Source organism: Herpailurus yagouaroundi, unplaced genomic scaffold (assembly GCF_014898765.1).
Source record: "Herpailurus yagouaroundi ecotype Mexico unplaced genomic scaffold, PumYag 249, whole genome shotgun sequence".
In the NCBI taxonomy this organism is placed as follows: Eukaryota; Metazoa; Chordata; class Mammalia; order Carnivora; family Felidae; genus Herpailurus; species Herpailurus yagouaroundi.
The window spans coordinates 350832-367743 of record NW_024412466.1 but is presented as its reverse complement, the minus strand read 5'-3'; the positions used below and the strand labels follow the sequence as shown (position 1 = coordinate 367743).

The 16912-nt window shown below is 65.7% G+C and overlaps 3 protein-coding genes and 1 long non-coding RNA gene across 8 annotated transcripts; 1 reads left to right on the top strand and 3 right to left on the bottom strand.

The window, feature by feature from the left end:
- Positions 1-3487: 3487 nt before the first annotated feature.
- SLC34A3 (solute carrier family 34 member 3) lies at positions 3488-10704 on the bottom strand. Of its 4 annotated transcripts, none has more exons than XM_040460199.1 (13): positions 10374-10704; positions 8098-8220; positions 7735-7824; positions 7128-7256; positions 6894-7037; positions 6707-6818; positions 6426-6621; positions 6141-6230; positions 5957-6044; positions 5693-5860; positions 5492-5608; positions 5272-5396; positions 3488-4052 (listed from the first exon to the last, which is right to left on the bottom strand). In XM_040460199.1, exons 2-13 carry the CDS (start codon positions 8180-8182, stop codon positions 3588-3590), a joined length of 1809 nt encoding a protein of 602 aa, XP_040316133.1. In that variant the 5' UTR covers positions 8183-8220; positions 10374-10704; the 3' UTR covers positions 3488-3587. The 4 variants fall into 4 exon arrangements, with proteins under 4 accessions (XP_040316133.1, XP_040316131.1, XP_040316132.1 ...); XM_040460197.1 differs by lacking the exon at positions 10374-10704 and adding an exon at positions 8922-10145 and having other exon boundaries at positions 8098-8223; XM_040460198.1 differs by lacking the exon at positions 10374-10704 and adding an exon at positions 8922-10145.
- Positions 9123-11929, top strand: LOC121020248 (uncharacterized). Of its 2 annotated transcripts, XR_005786035.1 has the most exons (4): positions 9123-9235; positions 10448-10534; positions 11600-11655; positions 11827-11929. It is a non-coding gene; the product is annotated as an uncharacterized LOC121020248 (long non-coding RNA). The 2 variants fall into 2 exon arrangements; XR_005786036.1 differs by lacking the exon at positions 11600-11655 and having other exon boundaries at positions 11827-11904.
- RNF224 (ring finger protein 224) lies at positions 10277-13094 on the bottom strand. The gene is made up of 2 exons (XM_040460209.1): positions 12861-13094; positions 10277-11171 (listed from the first exon to the last, which is right to left on the bottom strand). The coding sequence occupies exons 1-2, from the start codon at positions 12908-12910 to the stop codon at positions 10706-10708; spliced, it is 516 nt and encodes a 171-aa protein (XP_040316143.1). The 5' UTR covers positions 12911-13094; the 3' UTR covers positions 10277-10705.
- A 311-nt stretch (positions 13095-13405) lies between these two features.
- CYSRT1 (cysteine rich tail 1) lies at positions 13406-15515 on the bottom strand. The gene is made up of 3 exons (XM_040460210.1): positions 14953-15515; positions 14397-14452; positions 13406-14110 (listed from the first exon to the last, which is right to left on the bottom strand). The coding sequence occupies exons 1-3, from the start codon at positions 15081-15083 to the stop codon at positions 13686-13688; spliced, it is 612 nt and encodes a 203-aa protein (XP_040316144.1). The 5' UTR covers positions 15084-15515; the 3' UTR covers positions 13406-13685.
- Positions 15516-16912: the final 1397 nt, after the last annotated feature.

Below are 16912 nucleotides of genomic sequence, written 5' to 3'. Positions count from 1 at the left end.
GCACACGTGCAGGAGACTGCAGCCCCGGGGGGCGAGCGCGCGAGCCGGGCCAGCCGAGCGCCTTCTCCGGCACGGCTGCCTAGGACCCCGGGGAACGAAACGAGGGGGCGGGAGCGGGGGCGGCGCCGGGACGAGCGTGTGGGCGAGGCCTGGCGGTCCCGGGCTGCCCTCCTCGGTCCCAGCGCCCGCTCCGGTCGCGGTCAGGTGAGGGAGCACGTGGGGCCTCGGCCCCGGGGCCTGGGGAGGGGAGGGAAGGGCGGGGGCCTGCCTGGCCGCGGCGCGCACTTGTTGTGGAGACGAGTTGGCCCCGCGCCGGTCGCCTGGTGCCTCGGCCCCAGGGGCGCACAGAGCTGCGTGGAGACGAGGGCGGGCCCCCGATCTCCGGGCGCTCCGTCCCCGCCCCCCCCCCCCCACCATACCTGGGCTTGACAAATGCGTTTACTTTTTCTGTAGTTTGTGAAGGAAAAACAGTTAAATTACATATGGTCGCATTTTTAATCAGTCGTTTTAAAAACTGCATTTGCGTACGTTTTTGTAACATTTTAGAACAACTGAATCACACCCTTTGGTCAGCCTTGACCTGTCTCCCTTGCTGTGGCCACTGGAGCCTCCCTAGATTCTGGTTTTCTCAGGGAACTTCCTGCTTCCTTTGTCTCCCGACCCAGAGGTGTTGGGGGGCAATACCTGGTTATTTTCCGTAAGGAGAACGCACTCTCTTTGCATAACACCCTACGGTATGCGATACCGCGTTACTGTGGCATACGTGCGACCTTAACATATTATGGAATGCGACGTCCGAAACTGAACTGTGGATGAAATTGTTGAGACAAGCAGCATGCTGGCACAGAGGTTAGCATTTTCATCCCCTGGAGAGCGGTCTGCAGCTGGGCTCCTCCGGATTGCGGTCCTGGCCTGGAGGGTGAGTCAGCAGTCAGTTCCCAGCGGGGCCTGGGGAACCAGCCCCCTCCCCCACATACCTGCCGGGAAGGTGGACCTAGCTTCTGGTGCTCACGGGTCTCCCTCCCCCCAGCAGGTGCTGTGCACGAGGTCACTGCCTGGCATCCCGGTTGCCTCACAGTGCCCTGCAAAGTAACTCAGCTGCCCAAGCAGCAGTCGGCAAGGCCCGGCTCTGTGGCAGTCATAAACCCGCAAATCGGGTGAGAGAGAAGCTCAGATGTCCCCCCCCCCCCCCCATGAGCCAGCGGGTGGTACAAAGCCCTGGGGAGGTTGCTCTTTGAGATGTCTGTCAAAGCCTTCTCTTCTCATTGCCTTCCCCCAGGGTGTATGGCCTGACATCCCCACTTTCTGGAAAAGGCCCGTGCCCACAGTTCAGTGTGGCACCTCCGCTTCATATGGGTGATGGAACAGAGGCTGTGTTTCTGCCCAGGTGTGAGCCTCCGAGCTCTGAGACACCAGCTTGTCCACCTCGCCCTTCCCATTGTCCCCGTGAGATGGACACTGGGAACAAGACAGCACGAGTCTCCCTGTGGCTCTCAGGCTTGGGCCCAAGAACCAAGGTGGCTGCTGCTGCACTGGGCTGGCCGGCGGAGGCCCTGCAGATCCCCACCCTGAGCCAAAGCAGTTCCTGCCACAGTGTGCAGAGATGGGCCTCAATGGGGCAGCAGGGCCAGCCCCGGGGGCCTGGGCCCCGTGGGGGTCTGTGGCCGGGAGCCATGCAGGGCAGAGAGGGCCAGACGTGCTGGGAAGCCTGGGCAGGGGCCGTGGGAGTGCTGGGCGCCTGCCCCTCCTGCCCCAGCCTGCAGCTGTTGGAGGCATCCACAAACGAAGGCTCTGTTTACTCGTGGCCATGGTCCCAGCGGGAGGGTGCGTTACCGCCAGGCAGGGGCAGCAGGCAGACAGTCCTTCACGGCCTCAAAGGACCTGCAGTCAGCCTTTGTGGGCGGCCTCACCCGCCCCGGAAGGAAGGATGCATGGGGTACTTTCTTCCCCTCTCTCTGTGTCCCCACAGTGGGGACAGAAAGCTTCCACCACCACCACCACCACCACCCCCAGTCTCCCCAGGGAACTAGCCAGGCCCAGCCCCACCTCTGGGAACTTTCATCAGAGGAACCTTGAGGCTGATGTCCACCACCAGGAGCGTCCTGAGGTCACTGAAATCGGAGGGAACCAAGCTGTCGTGGATGAGCCTGCGGCGGGGGTCTTGATCCCATGAGCCCCAGAACAAGTAGCTACCTCCCTCAGTGGGCAGTGAACCTCAGGCTTAGGAGGCCTGGGATCTTGGGGGGGGGGGTGGCAGGGGACATGGGGAGTGAGGGGACCGAGAGCTGAGAGGACATGGGGAGGGCTGGGAGTTCTGAGGGGGAGTGGAAAGGCGGGACCAAGGGCAAGAAGTGACCCGGGACTCCTCAGGCCTCCTCTTCCTGGCCATTCAGACCTCTTCCCACACTGGGTCCCGGTAGGCAGACCCAGAGGGCCTGGGAAAGAGGTGCCTCCCCCAGCGGGCAGCATTCCCTGGACAAGGAGGAGGTGATGACCACAGCAGCAGCACAGCACAGACCAGAACAGACAGCAGCACAGACCAGAACTGGGCAACCCAGACCCCTGTCCAGGGTCATCTCCACTTCTGATGGAGGTGGGCATGTGCCCCTCGGTGCGTGAGTTCTGGGCAACAGATGTAATTCTACCTAAGAAGCTTCCGTTGTTTTGGGCGGGGGTGGGGAGGTGAGAGGGGTGCTGTAGGAAGCCCTGGGATGGGAGCAGGGAGGCCCTGACTCCCTGGAGTCAGCTTACTGGCTGGCAGGCAGACAAGCCTTACAGGGTGGAAGTGGGCCACGCCCCTGCCGCAGGGAGGGGCAGGGGCAAGCCGGAGCCCGGGTGGGGGGTGCACCCTCAGGTGGGTGGACATCGCTCAGCCTCACCCCCTCACCTGAACTTCGCCCACCTCACAGCCGAGGGGCTTGGGGAGGCATGGGCTCCAGGTGCAGGTGGCTCTAGGGGCAGGACCTGCTTCCTGGGGGGTGCTGAGTGCCTGCTCCGCTGGGCCCAAGACAGCCCTGTGTCTCACCCGGACGCTGCCCTGCACCCCACCCATCTGAGAGAGACGGACAGGGGCAGCCTGGGGCCTCCTGGTCCTCACACTGGCCTCCTCGCTCCCTGTGCGCCTGCGGGACCCATGGGGCTGGCCCTCGGAGAGGTTGCCCACGCCTGGCTCCCAGGCCACGTCCTCTGCGGGCGGGGGGGGGGGGGATGGGAGACGGCTGCACCCATGGGGAAGGGCCCCAGACACGTCCAGCCTCCTCAGAGCACAGGTTCTTGCTGAGGGATGTGTCCACCTCCCGAGTGGCAGCCGCTCGGGAGAGAACCGGCTACGGCCTGGGGTTCGGGGGCCAGCTGCGTGCCCCCACCCACACGGACTTGCAGTGGGTCCCGAGTGTCGGCCGGGGACAGCTGGCGCTTGTCCACCTCCATGTCCCCCGGGAGCCAGCTCAGGGGCCGTCCCCAGGCGGGGGAGTGAAGACCACTCACACCTGGTTTATAGCCTTGTTTATTTGGAAAGAAGCCAAGCTAGGTGACTCGGAAGTCCCCCCAGGGCACCCAGAAGTCCACGAAGTGGGGGTGCCCACCCTTCACAGCTGCTGGGAGGCCAGGACCTCAGGGTTCTCGTAGCAGTGGGCCTCCTTGGCAGCGGCCGGAGGGGGGCTGCAGACCCTGCAGGGGCAGCAGCGGCCCACCAGGCGGTCCCAGGGCTCCAGAGAATGGAGCCAGAGCGGGAGCCAGGCCCAGGACCGCAGACGGCGTGGCAGCCAGGCTGGCCGGTGCCGCTGCAGGACATTGACCAGGATGACGAGGAGTACCAGCCCCAGCAGGGGTCCTCCGACTGCAGCCAGCACTGTGCTCCCTGCCAGGGAGAGCCCGAAGGCGGCCAGCGGCAGCAGCAGGAAGCTGAGCAGCAGATAGGCGATGGCCACCCAGCGGTATTTGGCGGTCACGTCCCCGAAGCGTTTGGCCAGCGGGATGGGCAGCCGCAGGACAGGCACCACGTACCACAGCAGGATGCCAGCCAGATTGAAAAAGAAGTGGATGAGGGCAACCTAGAGGTCCGGGGGCAGGCAGGGGCTGGGAGCCTGGGCCTGACACACAGGTCCCCCTAGGCTACCCAGGACACCTGCTCCTCCTGCTCCCCACCCCCAACCTAAAGGGTACTAAATCCAGAGCCCGATAGAGGTCCACTTGTTGGCCCGGAAGGGCCACCCAGGGGGACAGATTCCGGCCAGGTGTGGGTGCACTCCTCAGGTTCGCCTCCTCTCCCCCACACACACTTAGGGAGCCCAGTCCAGCATCCCAGTGTGGTGACTACGCCACCAATGACCACATGGGTCTGGCCCTCCCCTGGCCTCTGGCCTGGCTCCTGTGGGGAGGAGGTGCAGGGCCACACGTGCAGGGAACATAGTCCCCTCCAGGGGCTGCTGGACTTGAGGAGTCGGTGTGAAAGGTGCAGTCTGGAGGGGGTGGACCAGGGACCTGCACCGAGAGGATCCGAGTGGACAGAGCAGAGGCAAAAATGCAGGTGGATGGCGGGGAGGGCTGGGGCTCGTGTCCTGGTGGGCAGAAGATCTGTCTGGGCTTTCAGGAGCTGCGCCTGTCTGGGCATTGGGGCAGAGCCAGTGGTGGACGGAAACTCGAGCCAGGGCAGTGGGCCAACGAAGGGGTGACTTAGAGACGGAGTCGGCAGGACTAAATGTGACTGGGTGTGGGGCACAGAGCTAGGGGACTAGAGGGAGGCATCCTGGAGGCAGAATTGCGGTCGTGTGCAACAACAACTTGGAGCACCTGGCACAGGTGAGGCGGGGTTTTGGCAGAAAGAGGGCATGTTGTCGGGTTTAGATGGTAGGGGAGGGGGGTGCATCCCAGAGGAGGTGCAATAGAGGGGCTTAAGGCCCCCCAGGACCAGGATGCCTTGAAGGAGCACAGCCAGCAGCACAGGGTTGGGAGTGGAGCACGGGGATTCCTCGAGGGAGGCCGGGCAGGGGCTGCCAGAAGGAGGAGAAGGCACCCAAGACCACATGACCCTTGAAATGACGTGGGCCCAGGGGAGCAAGAGCGGGGCTGGGGCTCGGAGGGACGTCCACAGGATCCCTAGGGTTCGAGGAGGTGGGGCTGTGGGTCCGACCCAGCAGCCGGAGGTGGGTCCCAGGAGAGCTTGGGCCGTGGCCAGCCTGGCCGCGGGGTTGGACAGGAGGGAGCTGAGTCCAAGGGGGAAGCCCCAGGCCTGGATTCCGAGGGGGCGGGGGAGGGGGGCGAGGGTGGTACCTGGAGGGCGCTGAGCAGCATGTCCGCGGGACTGGCCAGGGCGGCCAGCAGGGCTGTGGTGGTCGTGCCGATGTTGGAGCCCAGGAAGAGGGGGTATGCGCGCTCCAGGCTGATCACCCCGACCCCTGGGGGAACCGAGGGGGGGGGGAGGGGGGGTCACCGCCGGGCCTGAGCCCTCGCGCCTACGGCCCAGAGCCCAGGGCCCGCCCGCTGCACTCACCCATGAGCGGCACAACGGCCGCCGTGAAGACACTGCTGCTCTGGAGCACGAAGGTCAGGCCGGCGCCCACCAGGATGGCCAGGTAGCCGCTGAGCCAGCTGAAGGGGAAGGGGAAGTCTGCAGGGTGGGGGGAACGGGGTCACCCCCCCGCCCGGCCGCCGGCCCCGCCCCCCACCCCCATGCCCCCATTCCGGGCCGCACCAGCATTGATGACCTTCCTCACGGCCTGGGCGATGCGGCCGCGCAGCACAGAGTTAAGCAGTTTGACGATGAGGACGAGGCAGGTGCAGAGCAGGAGCAGGGAGGCGGCCAGAAGGATGAAGCCCACGGCCAGGTCCGTGAGCGTGGTTCCCACAAACAGGTGGTGGCCTGGGGGCAGGGCTGGGTTGGTGAACCACGGGGCGGGGGAGGGGGGGGGGGGGGGGGGGGGGGGCGGGGCCGGAGCGGCCGCGCGCCGGGCCTCACAGGGCAGCAGCTCCACCGCAGCCGTTCCGTTCCTCTCAGGGCAGGGGCCGGAGGCCGCCTCTCCACAGTCGCTGCTGTTCCCCGAGGTCTGGGGAGGCGAGGCAGGGCAGGCTCAGGACCGGCTCAGAGCCGGCGGGACCGAGTAATTCGGCAGGTCAGAGATCAGGGGTCAGAGGCACCTCACCATCACCTCCCTGGTGCCGCACCATTGCTTAATGAGGCTGCTGTTGGTGGCGTTGCCCGTGGCACTGCTTGCAATCTCATCGGTGTCCAGCTGGGGGAGAGAGGCCTTGTGACCGGGTACTGGACCCGCTCGCCTGGACTCACGCCCACAGCCCGGCTCGTTCTGCCCTCTGTTCCCCCCACCCAGTGCAGGGCCCAGGACGGAGGCTGGGGCTCCCCCCCCCCCCGCCCCCACTCCCCGCATTCCCCGGCCCGAGGGGCCGCCCGAGGGCAGCACTTTCCTCACCTGCACAATGAGGTGTGTGAGAGGCTGCGTTAGCACCTTGAGGATGTCGGGCGCGTGCCCCCCAGGCTGCAGGCTGGTGGCGTCCAGAGTCAGGGCGCTGAGCCTCTCCAGCAGGGCTATGGCGCTCTCCAGCGGCAGCAAGATGAGCACCGTGAGCCAGTTGAAGATGCCGTGAACAGCTGAGCCGCCAAAGGCCCTGCCGCGTTGAGCGGGGGGGATGGTCGGTGGCCTCAGCGGTGGCCTGGCTTGCGGCCCCCGGCCCTCCCCAGCTCCCAACTCACCTCCGAAACTCATCTCGGTCCCCTGACTGTGCCATTGAGACCAGGGTGCTGGTGATGGACGTGCCCACGTTGACGCCCATGATGATGGGCACACACGCCTGGACGGTCAGCACTGTGGGGGTGCTGCATCAACCTCCCGTACCCTGCCCAGCCACCACCGTCCCGGGAGGAGAGGGGGTGCACTCACATTTGGAGGCCACCATGCTGACCACAATGGAAGAAGACGTGCTGGAGCTCTGGACGAGAACTGTGACCAGCACGCCGATGACCAGTCCAGCCACAGGGTTGGACAGCACCACGTTCTCCTTAAAGATGTCTCCAGTCACCTTGCCTGTGTCCAGAGAGCGGCGCCCTGAAGCTGTGCACGACAGGCCGCCCGCACACTGCCCCCCACCCCCCGCGCCTCACCCCCGTCACTCACTGCTCAGCAGCTGGAAGGCGGAGCTGAGGATGTCCAGGGAGCAGATGAAGAGGTAGAGGCTGCCCAGGAGTCCACAGGCCTTGAGGAAGCCAGTGGCCACCCGGAGCACCCTGCCGGCCACGCTGAGCTCTAAGAACACAGAACAGGGCTGTCCCCGGTGCCAGCCCCCGCCCAGCCCTGCCCTGCCCATGATGCCTCCCGGGCCACTTCCTCCTGTCTCCCTCCAGAGCAGGGCCAGGGCCCCCCTTCCTTGTCTCTTCACAGGGCAGGGCCTGGGTCTGCCTCCTTGTCCCCCAAGGCAGGGTCTGGGTCCCCTCTCTGTTCCTTGGCAGGGTGGCCAAGCGGACTACTCCTGGGACCTCCCAGAAGCCTACTGGCCGGCAGGAGGAGGGGCCGGCTGGGTCAGGGTGGCTCTCGTCTCCAGACAGGGCAGGCAGCTGATCTGAGGGACAAGGATCCCTGGGGCGGTGGTCTGCATAGTAGGTTTCTATACGGCCTGCTGAGGCAAACCTCCTCCCTGCGCTCTCTCCCTAAGGACCCTCTCCACGCTCAGACCCTGGGGGGTCAGAGCCCCATTTGGCCCGTTACCCGACACCTCAAGACCTACCTTTCCAGGACTGGCCAGTGTCCTTCAGCTGAGGGAGGGCCCAGGGGTCCATTTTCCCCTCTTCCAAGACTGGGGCGGAACCGGAGGTCCCTGCAGGAGCCAAGGTGAAGTAGGGCCAAGGACACCCCAGGTGGGGGGCCAGAGGGGGTGAAGGGGACTGTGGCATAGGGGCTTGGGGTAAGAGAGAGGAAAGGGGGCCTCCAGCTTGTCCGGCCCTGACTGGAATTGTCATGGGTCCCCATGGGCTCTCCAGGAGATAGGCAGGAGCCCCCTCCCCACCTGCACAGAGCAATGGGTCAGGGGCTAAGTGGATAGGCAGAGAGAGAGGCAGGCTGAGGCCTGGTCCCTTGGGGCTCTTGGTACCTGCATTTCCCAGGCTCCGGTCCACCAGGCCAACTGTGTCCAGAGTAAGGGGGGGGACCTGGCCACCCGTGAGGGAATTCGGCATGGATTTCTGGCAGGGATAGACCAGGCCCAGGCCTGGATCTGCTGGGGGCGGGGAAAGCAGGTCAGATACATAGCCTCCCCCTGCCCCGCCAGGTCCTGGGGTCCTCTAACCTGAGCTCTGTCTTCCCTCCCCTCCCCCCCACACCCGCCTTGCCGACTTCCTGCTTCGTCCATCTATGGGGGATGGCTATAGTGACCTCAGGCAGCTGTCAGGAGGGCCCAGTCCCGTTTCGGGGGCAGAGTCGAGGGGACCCTGGCTCCCTGGCTCCCTCGCTGGTCCTGGCTGGAAGAAGACCTGGTGGGTGGCCCAGGGCACAGGGTGCCGGGTGCCGGAAGTGGCTAGGAGCCGGGAACCCAGGGACCTCTCCTATCAGGTGTCATCAGGGACACTGCAGATGGTCCCAGCTTAGACTTTGGCATTTGATACCAGACCGTGACGTCTCTGCTTGATAAGGGCCCCACCCCCCAGTGATGGGGGCAGGGCAAGGGGCTTGGGTGCCCCCACCTCGCCTCAAGGCTCCTCTCTTCAGCCCTCTGGGTCTGGATCCCCCGTCTAGTCGTCTACCCCATCTCCCTCCCAGGCCCCAGGGTCCAGGTACTGGAGAGCTTTCTGTCACCCTCCCTCCTGTCTCTTGTCCTCAGCTCGGGAGGCTCAGGGTGGGGCCTGAGCCCTGGGCCGGGAGGTCACCAGCCCTTGTCTCGGTGTCCCTGGGCCCCCACCTGGTTCTGGAAGCTCCTACCTGTGAGGGTAGTGAGGGGGCACCTGCGGGGAGGAAACACAGGGCGGGAGCAGCTGCCGGTCAAAGATCTGCTGGGCGCACACATGACCTGCTGTGTACTGAGCCCCATTAATGTTTACCCAGGAGTTGAGGCTCCCGAGGGGTACCTGTCACAGCCCCAGGTGCCTGCCTTGTCCACGCTGCACTGCTGCCCTGTGGCAGGTGCTCTGGGCCCCCAGCCCAGCCCTCTTCGAGTGGGCTTCCTCCCTGGATGGGCCCTGGGCCAGGCCAGGGGTGTTGCGGGGCTGGGCACAGGCTCTGAGTGCAGGACTAGCGTAAGTAGACCCCTGTGTGGCACGACCAGACGCTGTGTGCCGCCTGCCCTGGGTAGGGCGGGGAAGGGCAGGGCAAGGGCAGGATGCTGGCACTCTGGCTGGTTGGCCTGGAGGCCCCTTGAGAAGTCTGCCCTGAGCTCTGCAGACCTTACTGTGGTGGTCCCTACCCCATCAGAAGAGTGGGAGGGAGGCGCTTTGCACCCACCGGGTGGGGAGGGCCCCAGCCCCCGAAGTCTTCCAGTTCAGACCCAAGTTCAGGGCAGGGCTGGGCCCAGCAGTGCTCCCAGCGGGCCCAGCCTCAGTGGCGGGCAGTAATGGTGGAGGGCACTGCGCCTCCATCTGCAAGTTGGGGGCGGGGGCAGGGCCCGTCCCCCAGGCCGCGGTGCTGCCCAGCCCACTGCCTGTCCCACCTGGACCGGAAGACTCAGCCCATCCTGCTCCCTCCCCCCGGAGAGTCCTGACTGGCGCCGTGGCTTGTGGGCGCCTCTCGGGGTCAGTCCCCTTCCTGCTGCCCCTGCTGGGGCATGCTCCTTGCCCTCCCCCTCGGGCCACGGTGCCCTGGTATAGTTGCTGCCCACCAATCGCTGTGTGCCCTGGGGGACTTTGCCCCAGAGAAGGAGGAGGTTTCTGAGTGTCCTCTCAGCAAATTTTCTTGTCCCTCCCTGTCCTGCACCCACTGCCCGGGGCAGGCCCAGCAGTTCCTCCCAGAGGCAGTGTGACAGTGTGACAGCCCCTTTCGGGATGGGGATGGGGATGTTGCAGCCTGACTTGAGGGAATGTCTGTGTCCACAGCCTCCAGAACCTTCTCTGGCCCCTCTGAAGGGTCTGTGTGGTGGCCATTATGAGGTAGACGGAAGCGGAAGCTGAAGGCCAGGAAAAGGCCTAGCGTGGGAGGGGTCCTACTGAGCTGTGCCATCTCGGGCAGGCCCCCAGCCTCTCTGGGCCTAGAGCCAGCCGCGCCCCGGGGCCCGCTCCTTGGACATCTGTCACAACAGGGACTTTGTGCCTGCAGGGGACCCTGCCGGAACAGTGCCCAACACGTAGTGGGTGCTCAGTGAGCTTTGTTGAATAAATGAACTTCACAGGGATGCTTTGCAAGACAGGGCTGAAGGAGGTGGCTCTCTGCTCTGGTTCCCACCTGTGGGACTTTTTTAGCCAGAGACCCGTGGAGGCGTCCTCTGAGCTGAGTCCAGACCTGGGTTGGGCTTGCAGGAGACTCTGAGCGCAGCAGCCCTCACTCACCACGCACACAGTCAGGCTGGCCTGAAGCCCTGGAATCCTGGCCAAGACGGGAAAGAGGTAACCGGCTTCTCAAAGAGCCTCACGGTACCATGGGCACAGCCCCCACACTCAGGCTGCGGTCTGGGGGTGTCCGTGTGGGGTCCCAGGCCGTTCCGGGCTGGTTGCACGGCAGTCGGAGGTTCCACGACAAGCATGCCGTGGACAGCAGGTCCTCGGCGGGCGGTGGACTCAGACCTGGGGACTGTCCAGGGTGTCCCAGCAGAGGCCGCAGCTGCAGCAGCGTCTGGGCTGGGGGAAGTGGGGCTGGGTGCCCAAGGCGGGGCGGAGCCTGGCTGGCTGCTGAGTGACAGCGGTGCTGCCTTTGGGGGGCGCGGGACGCTGGGGCTCCATGCGAGGCGGCTCCCGCTCAGCCCTGACAGCCAGGAAGGCGGCCAGGTCGAGGTCCAGCATGGCCACCCCTCCACGGGGCGTGGGTGTGCTCTGGCGGCACTGCGGGCAGGGGACCCAGCGCTGCTCGTGGGCCACCGTGTCCAGCCGCCGCACGCACGCCTGGCAGAAGGTGTGGCCGCAGTAGAGGCGGCGCGGCAGGTGCCCGGCCAGGTCGTAGGCTGAGTAGCAGATGATGCAGTCACCGCGCCGGGACCCAGTGGCAGTCCCCTCCTCGGAGACCCGGGAGCTCTCTGGCTGCAGCATCCTGGGGGAGGCGAGCAGGGGCGCTGCAGCCCACCCTGCCTGCCTCTGCCGTCGTCTGGCACCGTTTGGGCCCCGACCCCGGGGGTGGGGGGTTGGCCTGGGCCTCTGCAGACCTGAGAGGGTGGGTGGTGGCCAGTGGGGCCCCAGACGCCGGGGCCTGGGCCCAGGCCGGGCTCCTGCGGCTGCCGACCAGGCAGCATCCTGTCCCCCTGTTTGGGCCCTCCTGCCCAGCTCCACACCGCCCCGCACCCCAGCCGGCCTGAGCCCCAGGCCTCTCTTACCTGCATCCACTCTCATGGGCAGCTCTGTCCAGAGGACGTCCGGGGCTTGAGGGGGGGACCCAGGCCGCCCTGCGGCTCCCTCGCTGGGGCTCGCATTACTGGCCGAGCACAGGCGAGGCAGCAGGGAGGCAGTGGGCTCTCCTTTCAGCCACAAAGCGCTTGCAACTGGATCCACCAGGCACCACCAACTCAGCAGGAGATAAGGTGCCCCCCCAGTCTGCCCTCGCCCCCCCCCCCGCCCCTCCATGCCTGGACCCAGCTCCACTAGGCCCCCACCCAGGCCCGGCTTCACAGCTCACCATGGTCCTTGTCCCCACCCCGGCCGCCCAGACCCTCTCCCACCCTCCTCTTAATGCTCCCCCCACCTCACACCAGGAAAGCTCTCCGGCCTTGACCTGCGTGTCTCCATCCTTCGGCTCCCAGCTCGAACACCGCCTCTTCCAGGTAACCTGCTACAACCCTCACGGGCTCCGAGCCCTGAGGGGTCCTGCTCCCCCAAAGCTCAATCATAGTGTGTGTGTCCAAGTTGATTTGTCCCAGCACCTTCCTCCCACCTGGTCTGTCCCCTCCGTCCCTATCATACGGCAGTGGCCAGCCCCACGAGGTCCCAAGGGGGTGCTCAAGCACAGGTGTGGAGACCCCCCCCCACACACACACACGGACCACCCAGAACCTCCCTGAGGGGCAGGGCACTGTGGCTAGCCCTGGTCGACCCCATTAGAGGCTACACCCCGCCCCCCCCCAGCATCTGCCTGGCCATAGCCCCCAGGCCAGCCCAGTGACCATGACTGTGGGCACAGCAGAACGGGGTGCGTCAAGAATGGTCCGGATGGGGTCAGGACCCTCGGCACCCTCACTACTCAGCTGGGAGGAAGTCAGAGCCGGAGGGGCTCCTCCTTACTCCTACCACCCTGGCAGTCCACAGCCTCTCTGTCTGGTTGGACAGGTTTCCGGGGCCGGACTGGGTGGGGTCATCCTCTGGTAGAGGCAGGCCATGGGGCAGGGGCCAGGAAACTGGCGCACCGGAGCCCCTGTACAGTCAGGCCAATGACATATCCACCCACACCCAGAGACGGGTCTTGCCCTGTGGCCAGTCACCCTGGGTCGGGGAAGGGCTGGCACCGGGACCCGTCCATCCGGCAAGGCCAGCTCGGCTTCCTCCTCTGGCTGGCCCTGCCTGGCCCTGGAAGGCACAGAGTGCCCAGCGCCGGCCCTACCACTCGCTCCTTGCCCTGGCATCCCAGCCTCCCCTCGGCAGTGAGGTGAGGACAGTGCTAAGCAGCTCAGCTCTCCACTCGTCCCCCCACCCCCACCCCCACCCCCACCCCAGGCAGGCACATCACCCTGCTCAGACAGAGGGGAGACATGTTCTCCGAGGGGCCTCACCGGCCAGTTCCTTTTCTGCTCACCTCGTCCGGGAGGCCCAGGCCCTGGAGGCTGGACACCAGATGAGCAGCATGGCTTGGGTGCCACACAACAGATGTGCAGGAATGGGACGTTTCACGGGGAACCAGAAAAACACCCCGCCCGAGGTAGGGCCGTGACTCACGGGTGGGCAGGGCTCGGTCCTGGCTGCCTGGGCCCCCCGCTCTGAGAAACTTGCCAGTGCTGGCCCCACCCGCGCGGTCCCGCCAACGTGACCCTCCTCCAAACACCACATGGCTCCAAACACCACATCCTCCTCTCGTCTGACCCACTGGCTGACCTCTCAGGCTCGGCCTCAGCCCGAAGGAACACAAGACAGCTTGAACCCGGGCCCGTCTGGGCCAGGGCAGGGGACACACTCCCACCCCTCCTGTCCAGCCTCTGGGTGGACCGGAGACCTGCAGCACAGGTTGGGATGTCATCAGTGGCTTCCCCACCCCTGAACGTACCACAGGGGCTTGAGGCCGGTGGTTGCGTCCAGCCCGGGACCCACTTCAAGGGGGGCAGCAGCAGAGAAGAGTCACCAGAACAAAGGTCACTCTGATTTATTGCCGGGGCTGCGGGCCCTGAGGGAGGTGGTCAAGGGTGTCCCCGGGGCTGCCATTACAGCCAGTGCCCCGGGCTCTGTTTCAAGGGGCCGGAGCTGGGCTGTTGGCCTCTGTGGCGGGTAGGTACTCCTGTCCAGGGTGGAAAGTGGCCACCTCCCACGACCGGGGTCCGGTGGCTGCCCCAAACACGTGGGCGCCGCTGTGGCTGCCTGAGCCACGCTGGGGTCCTGCGGGAGGCCCCTCGGCCCGGCAGGGGCTGGGCTAGGAGATGACGCAGCGGCAGCTGTGGCAGCGGCAGAGGCGAGGGCAGTGGCAGCAGTGGCAGCAGGGGCAGCAGCAGCAGTGGTGGGCGATGTCATCCCCGCGCCCGATGGGTGGCAGGCCGGCGTAGGTCAGTCCTGCCGGGCGCTGCCCACCGCTGTGGGCGTCGCAGGGCTGCCGCCGGCTCTGCCGGCCCTGGCCCCGGGTGGTCCCCGTGGCCCCCTTGCTCCCTGGAGCCTCCTCGGAGGGCTGCAGGAGCCCGGTGGGCTCCGAGGTGCAGGATCCCACAGGCAGAGGCTGGGACCCCAAGGAAGGAGGAGCCGTCTCCAGGCGCTGCCCCAGATCAGGCCGCAGGTGAGCCCGAGGGATGCTGACATGAGCATACGGGTTCTTGACGACCATCTCATGTGGGTCCATGGCCCAGCCTGGCGGGGGCAGGCAGGAGAGACAGAATCAGCTCAGCGGAGGGGCAGAGCTGCAGCCCAGGAGGGTGCCCAACCCGCAATGGGCCTGGCTGCGGAGACACCGGGGTGTACAAGGCGTACGTGTCGTGTGGGTGCGCGTGGGGGTGAGCTGGGTGTGAGGGCCGAGGTCTCCCAGCTGCCCTCCCCGCGTGGCGGTGGGGGATGGGGTGGGGAGGCCGGGAGATGCAGCCGTGCCGTCCCCGCGGCCGAGCCCCAGTGCAGGGGAGCCCCTCAGCCCAGGACCCACCTGCAGTGCTGATGGCAGCGGCGTCCCCTCTCGTCCTGTGGGCCGGGTCCCAGTGCCTGTGAGGCAAGCAACTGGCAGCTGCCTTTTCCCTCCTGGGGAGGGGCGGGGCCGTGGGGCGGAGCTCAAAGATGGGGTTCCCAAGATCCCAGGAGGCCCCAGCTCTCCCAGCACAGCAGCCACCCACCCTTCCTTCTCAGGTGGGTGGTGGCCCGGCCTGGGCTCCGAGGGGCACGGCCAGCCTGGGTGACTCAGCCTCCATGCATCCGAGGCACGTCGTCATCCCTCCCAGGACCTGCAGCTCGCCAGGAAGGAGGGCAGGAGGTGAGCCTGAAGTCAGCCTCAGCTCCCAGGCCTGCGGTGGGCTGGGGAACCCCAGCCATCAGTCGCCTACCTCAGGACCCCTGTTTTGAGGCAGAGGGCAGAGGTCCTCACTTCAACCAACAGCCTCTGCCTGGCAGACAGAGGCTAAGATGTCTGAGAGCACAAACTGCTCTGAGGTTTATAGGTTTCTAACTGATAAAAAATGTTTTATTTACACACCTTTGCTAAAACTGACCTTACAATTGGCGACGACAGGGGCTTCGTTCGCAAGTGTTGTTTGTAGCTCATTTCTGAAAATGCAGCTTCTCTTGGCGCGCTCAGGGACCACCACCAGCTCCCCACCCCACCAGCGTCTCCCACTTTCATCTGTAAGTTGGCAGGTAGCACCTGCCACACAGGGTCGCCGTGTGTGTGTGCGTGTGTGTGTGTGTGTATGTGTGTGTGTGTGTCTGTGTGTGACGGGATGACAGTGGATGTGAGTACTTGGGTCTGGGCCTGGCACTGGTGATCTTCACCCCTCGGAGCGATTAGGGCAGTAGGGTGGGTCAAGGACCTGCGCCCCCAGTCTTTGGTGCCCAACGGAGCCCCCAGGGAGGGAGGGATCAAATCAGAGGTGGCCCAGAAGCCAGCGTGACCGGGGCGGCCTGCATGAGGCCAGTCAGACCGGTCCGGACACGAATTCCACCTTTGCGGCACCGGGTGTGGAGGGAAGCGGGGCCCCCGAGCCCCTCGGACTTCGCAGGTGTGCGACAGATGCTCATTGCGCAGGCTCTAGAAGCCCCACCCACTGCCCCTACAGACTCCGCCCCTTGCTGCGAGGCGGAGGCTGGCGCATGCGTGAAACAGGCCTAGGATGGCCGGTGGGAACTTTATTCCCCAGAAGCCTCCGCGTTCCAAGGTTTCTCTAAAGACCCGGTTCGGGGTCTGCTTGCTCCGGACGGTCCAGGACACGGCCTAGGCCGCTCAGCTCTGACCGCCGGAGCTCCGGAGGCGCGGATTTGGGCGGGCTCGGGAGGTGGGCCTGAGGGGGCGGGACCTCACTCCAGGGGCGGGGCCTCGGGGCAAGGGGTGGGGCTTGGTGGCCGGTGCCTCCTTGGGTGCTCGCCCGGCGGGCGGGTGGGAAGCTGAGCAGCCCCGGAGGGAGGCCGAGGCTGGGCGCCTAGCCCTCCCCTGACCGGGGCTCTCTCAGTTGTCCATCTTAACCAGAGCCCATAAGGCTCTCGCTGCCCATCCCGTCAGGCACCTGCTCACTTGCACACCTCTCACACCCGCTCTCCATAAATGGCTTTGGAAACTGAGACCCAGACACTAGCCTGAGGTCACACAGAGCAGCAAAGTCGGGCCCCATGGGACAGCTACGCTGCTCCAGTCTGTTTTGCCCGCGTGGGCTTCGTCGCCAGGAACAGCGACCTCTCTGAAGGAGCGGGGCAAGGCCCATAGCCAGGTGCAGTTCGGCCTGGACAGAGCAGAGGGGCTGTGGCCAGAAGAGGCTGACACTGTCCAGGGTCAGGCACAGGGCCCAGTGCGGGTCACTGGAGTGCTAGCCTGCCACGTGGTAGCTGGCTCAGGTCAGGGGGTGGCACTGTGGAGGTCCCCGGCAGCTGTGGTCCCCTGCCCAGTAGTTGCCAACACGTCCTCTGTCCTTTCTCTCACCTGAGGGTTCCCCACAGGCAGAGAGAGGGTAGACACCAGGGAATCAGGGAAGCCCGGCTTGAGGAAACAGAAAGGAATGGGGCCTCCATGCTGGGTGGGGTCAGGTTAGCACACAAATACGTGACAGCAGGGCACGTGCTGACCTGATGGGATGCCGGAAAGGGCCACCCCACCCTGGGCGGGTGCGTGTCCTCGTTGGGTTGCCCCACTGGCCTGTCCAGCTGTCTGTCGGACCTTCCGCATACCCCTCACCCTGTCCAGCTGTCCATGAGTCCTGTCCTCGGACCCTTCTCCCAACGACTGTCCCCTCTCCATCCACTCCTCTGCTAGCTTGCTTGCCCACACCTACTCAGCCTCATGGTCACATCATCCTCTTTGAGCCTGTCAGCGTTGAGCACAACCTGGTTACACTTGTGAGCCAGAGGCATGCCTACTGGGGGCACAGTGGAAGGACAGCAGTGACGCTGACTCTCTGGGGGGGGGGGGGGGGACCCAACTTTGCTGAGGGCGCCCAGAAGCAAGCGAACACAGGAGTGGATGGA

What these genes read in the sequence shown, in the direction of transcription:
- SLC34A3 (XM_040460197.1), bottom strand. Translation starts at nt 9,030, where the DNA reads ATGGGGCTCAGTACACAGCAGGTCATGTGTGCGCCCAGCAGATCTTTG. An exon ending in CACTGGCCAGTCCTGGAAAG is followed by an intron (nt 7,257 to 7,734) that starts GTAGGTCTTGAG and finishes CTGTGTTCTTAG; the next exon opens with AGCTCAGCGTGGCCGGCAGG. An exon ending in CAGCATGGTGGCCTCCAAAT is followed by an intron (nt 6,819 to 6,893) that starts GTGAGTGCACCC and finishes GCACCCCCACAG; the next exon opens with TGCTGACCGTCCAGGCGTGT.
- RNF224 (XM_040460209.1), bottom strand. Translation starts at nt 12,910, where the DNA reads ATGCTGCTCATCTGGTGTCCAGCCTCCAGGGCCTGGGCCTCCCGGACG. An exon ending in GCCTGGGCCTCCCGGACGAG is followed by an intron (nt 11,172 to 12,860) that starts GTGAGCAGAAAA and finishes CGCCTCCCCCAG; the next exon opens with GATGCTGCAGCCAGAGAGCT.
- CYSRT1 (XM_040460210.1), bottom strand. Translation starts at nt 15,083, where the DNA reads ATGAAAGTGGGAGACGCTGGTGGGGTGGGGAGCTGGTGGTGGTCCCTG. An exon ending in CTGTCGTCGCCAATTGTAAG is followed by an intron (nt 14,453 to 14,952) that starts GTCAGTTTTAGC and finishes CTTGCCTCACAG; the next exon opens with GCACTGGGACCCGGCCCACA. An exon ending in CGCTGCCATCAGCACTGCAG is followed by an intron (nt 14,111 to 14,396) that starts GTGGGTCCTGGG and finishes TGCCCCCGCCAG; the next exon opens with GCTGGGCCATGGACCCACAT.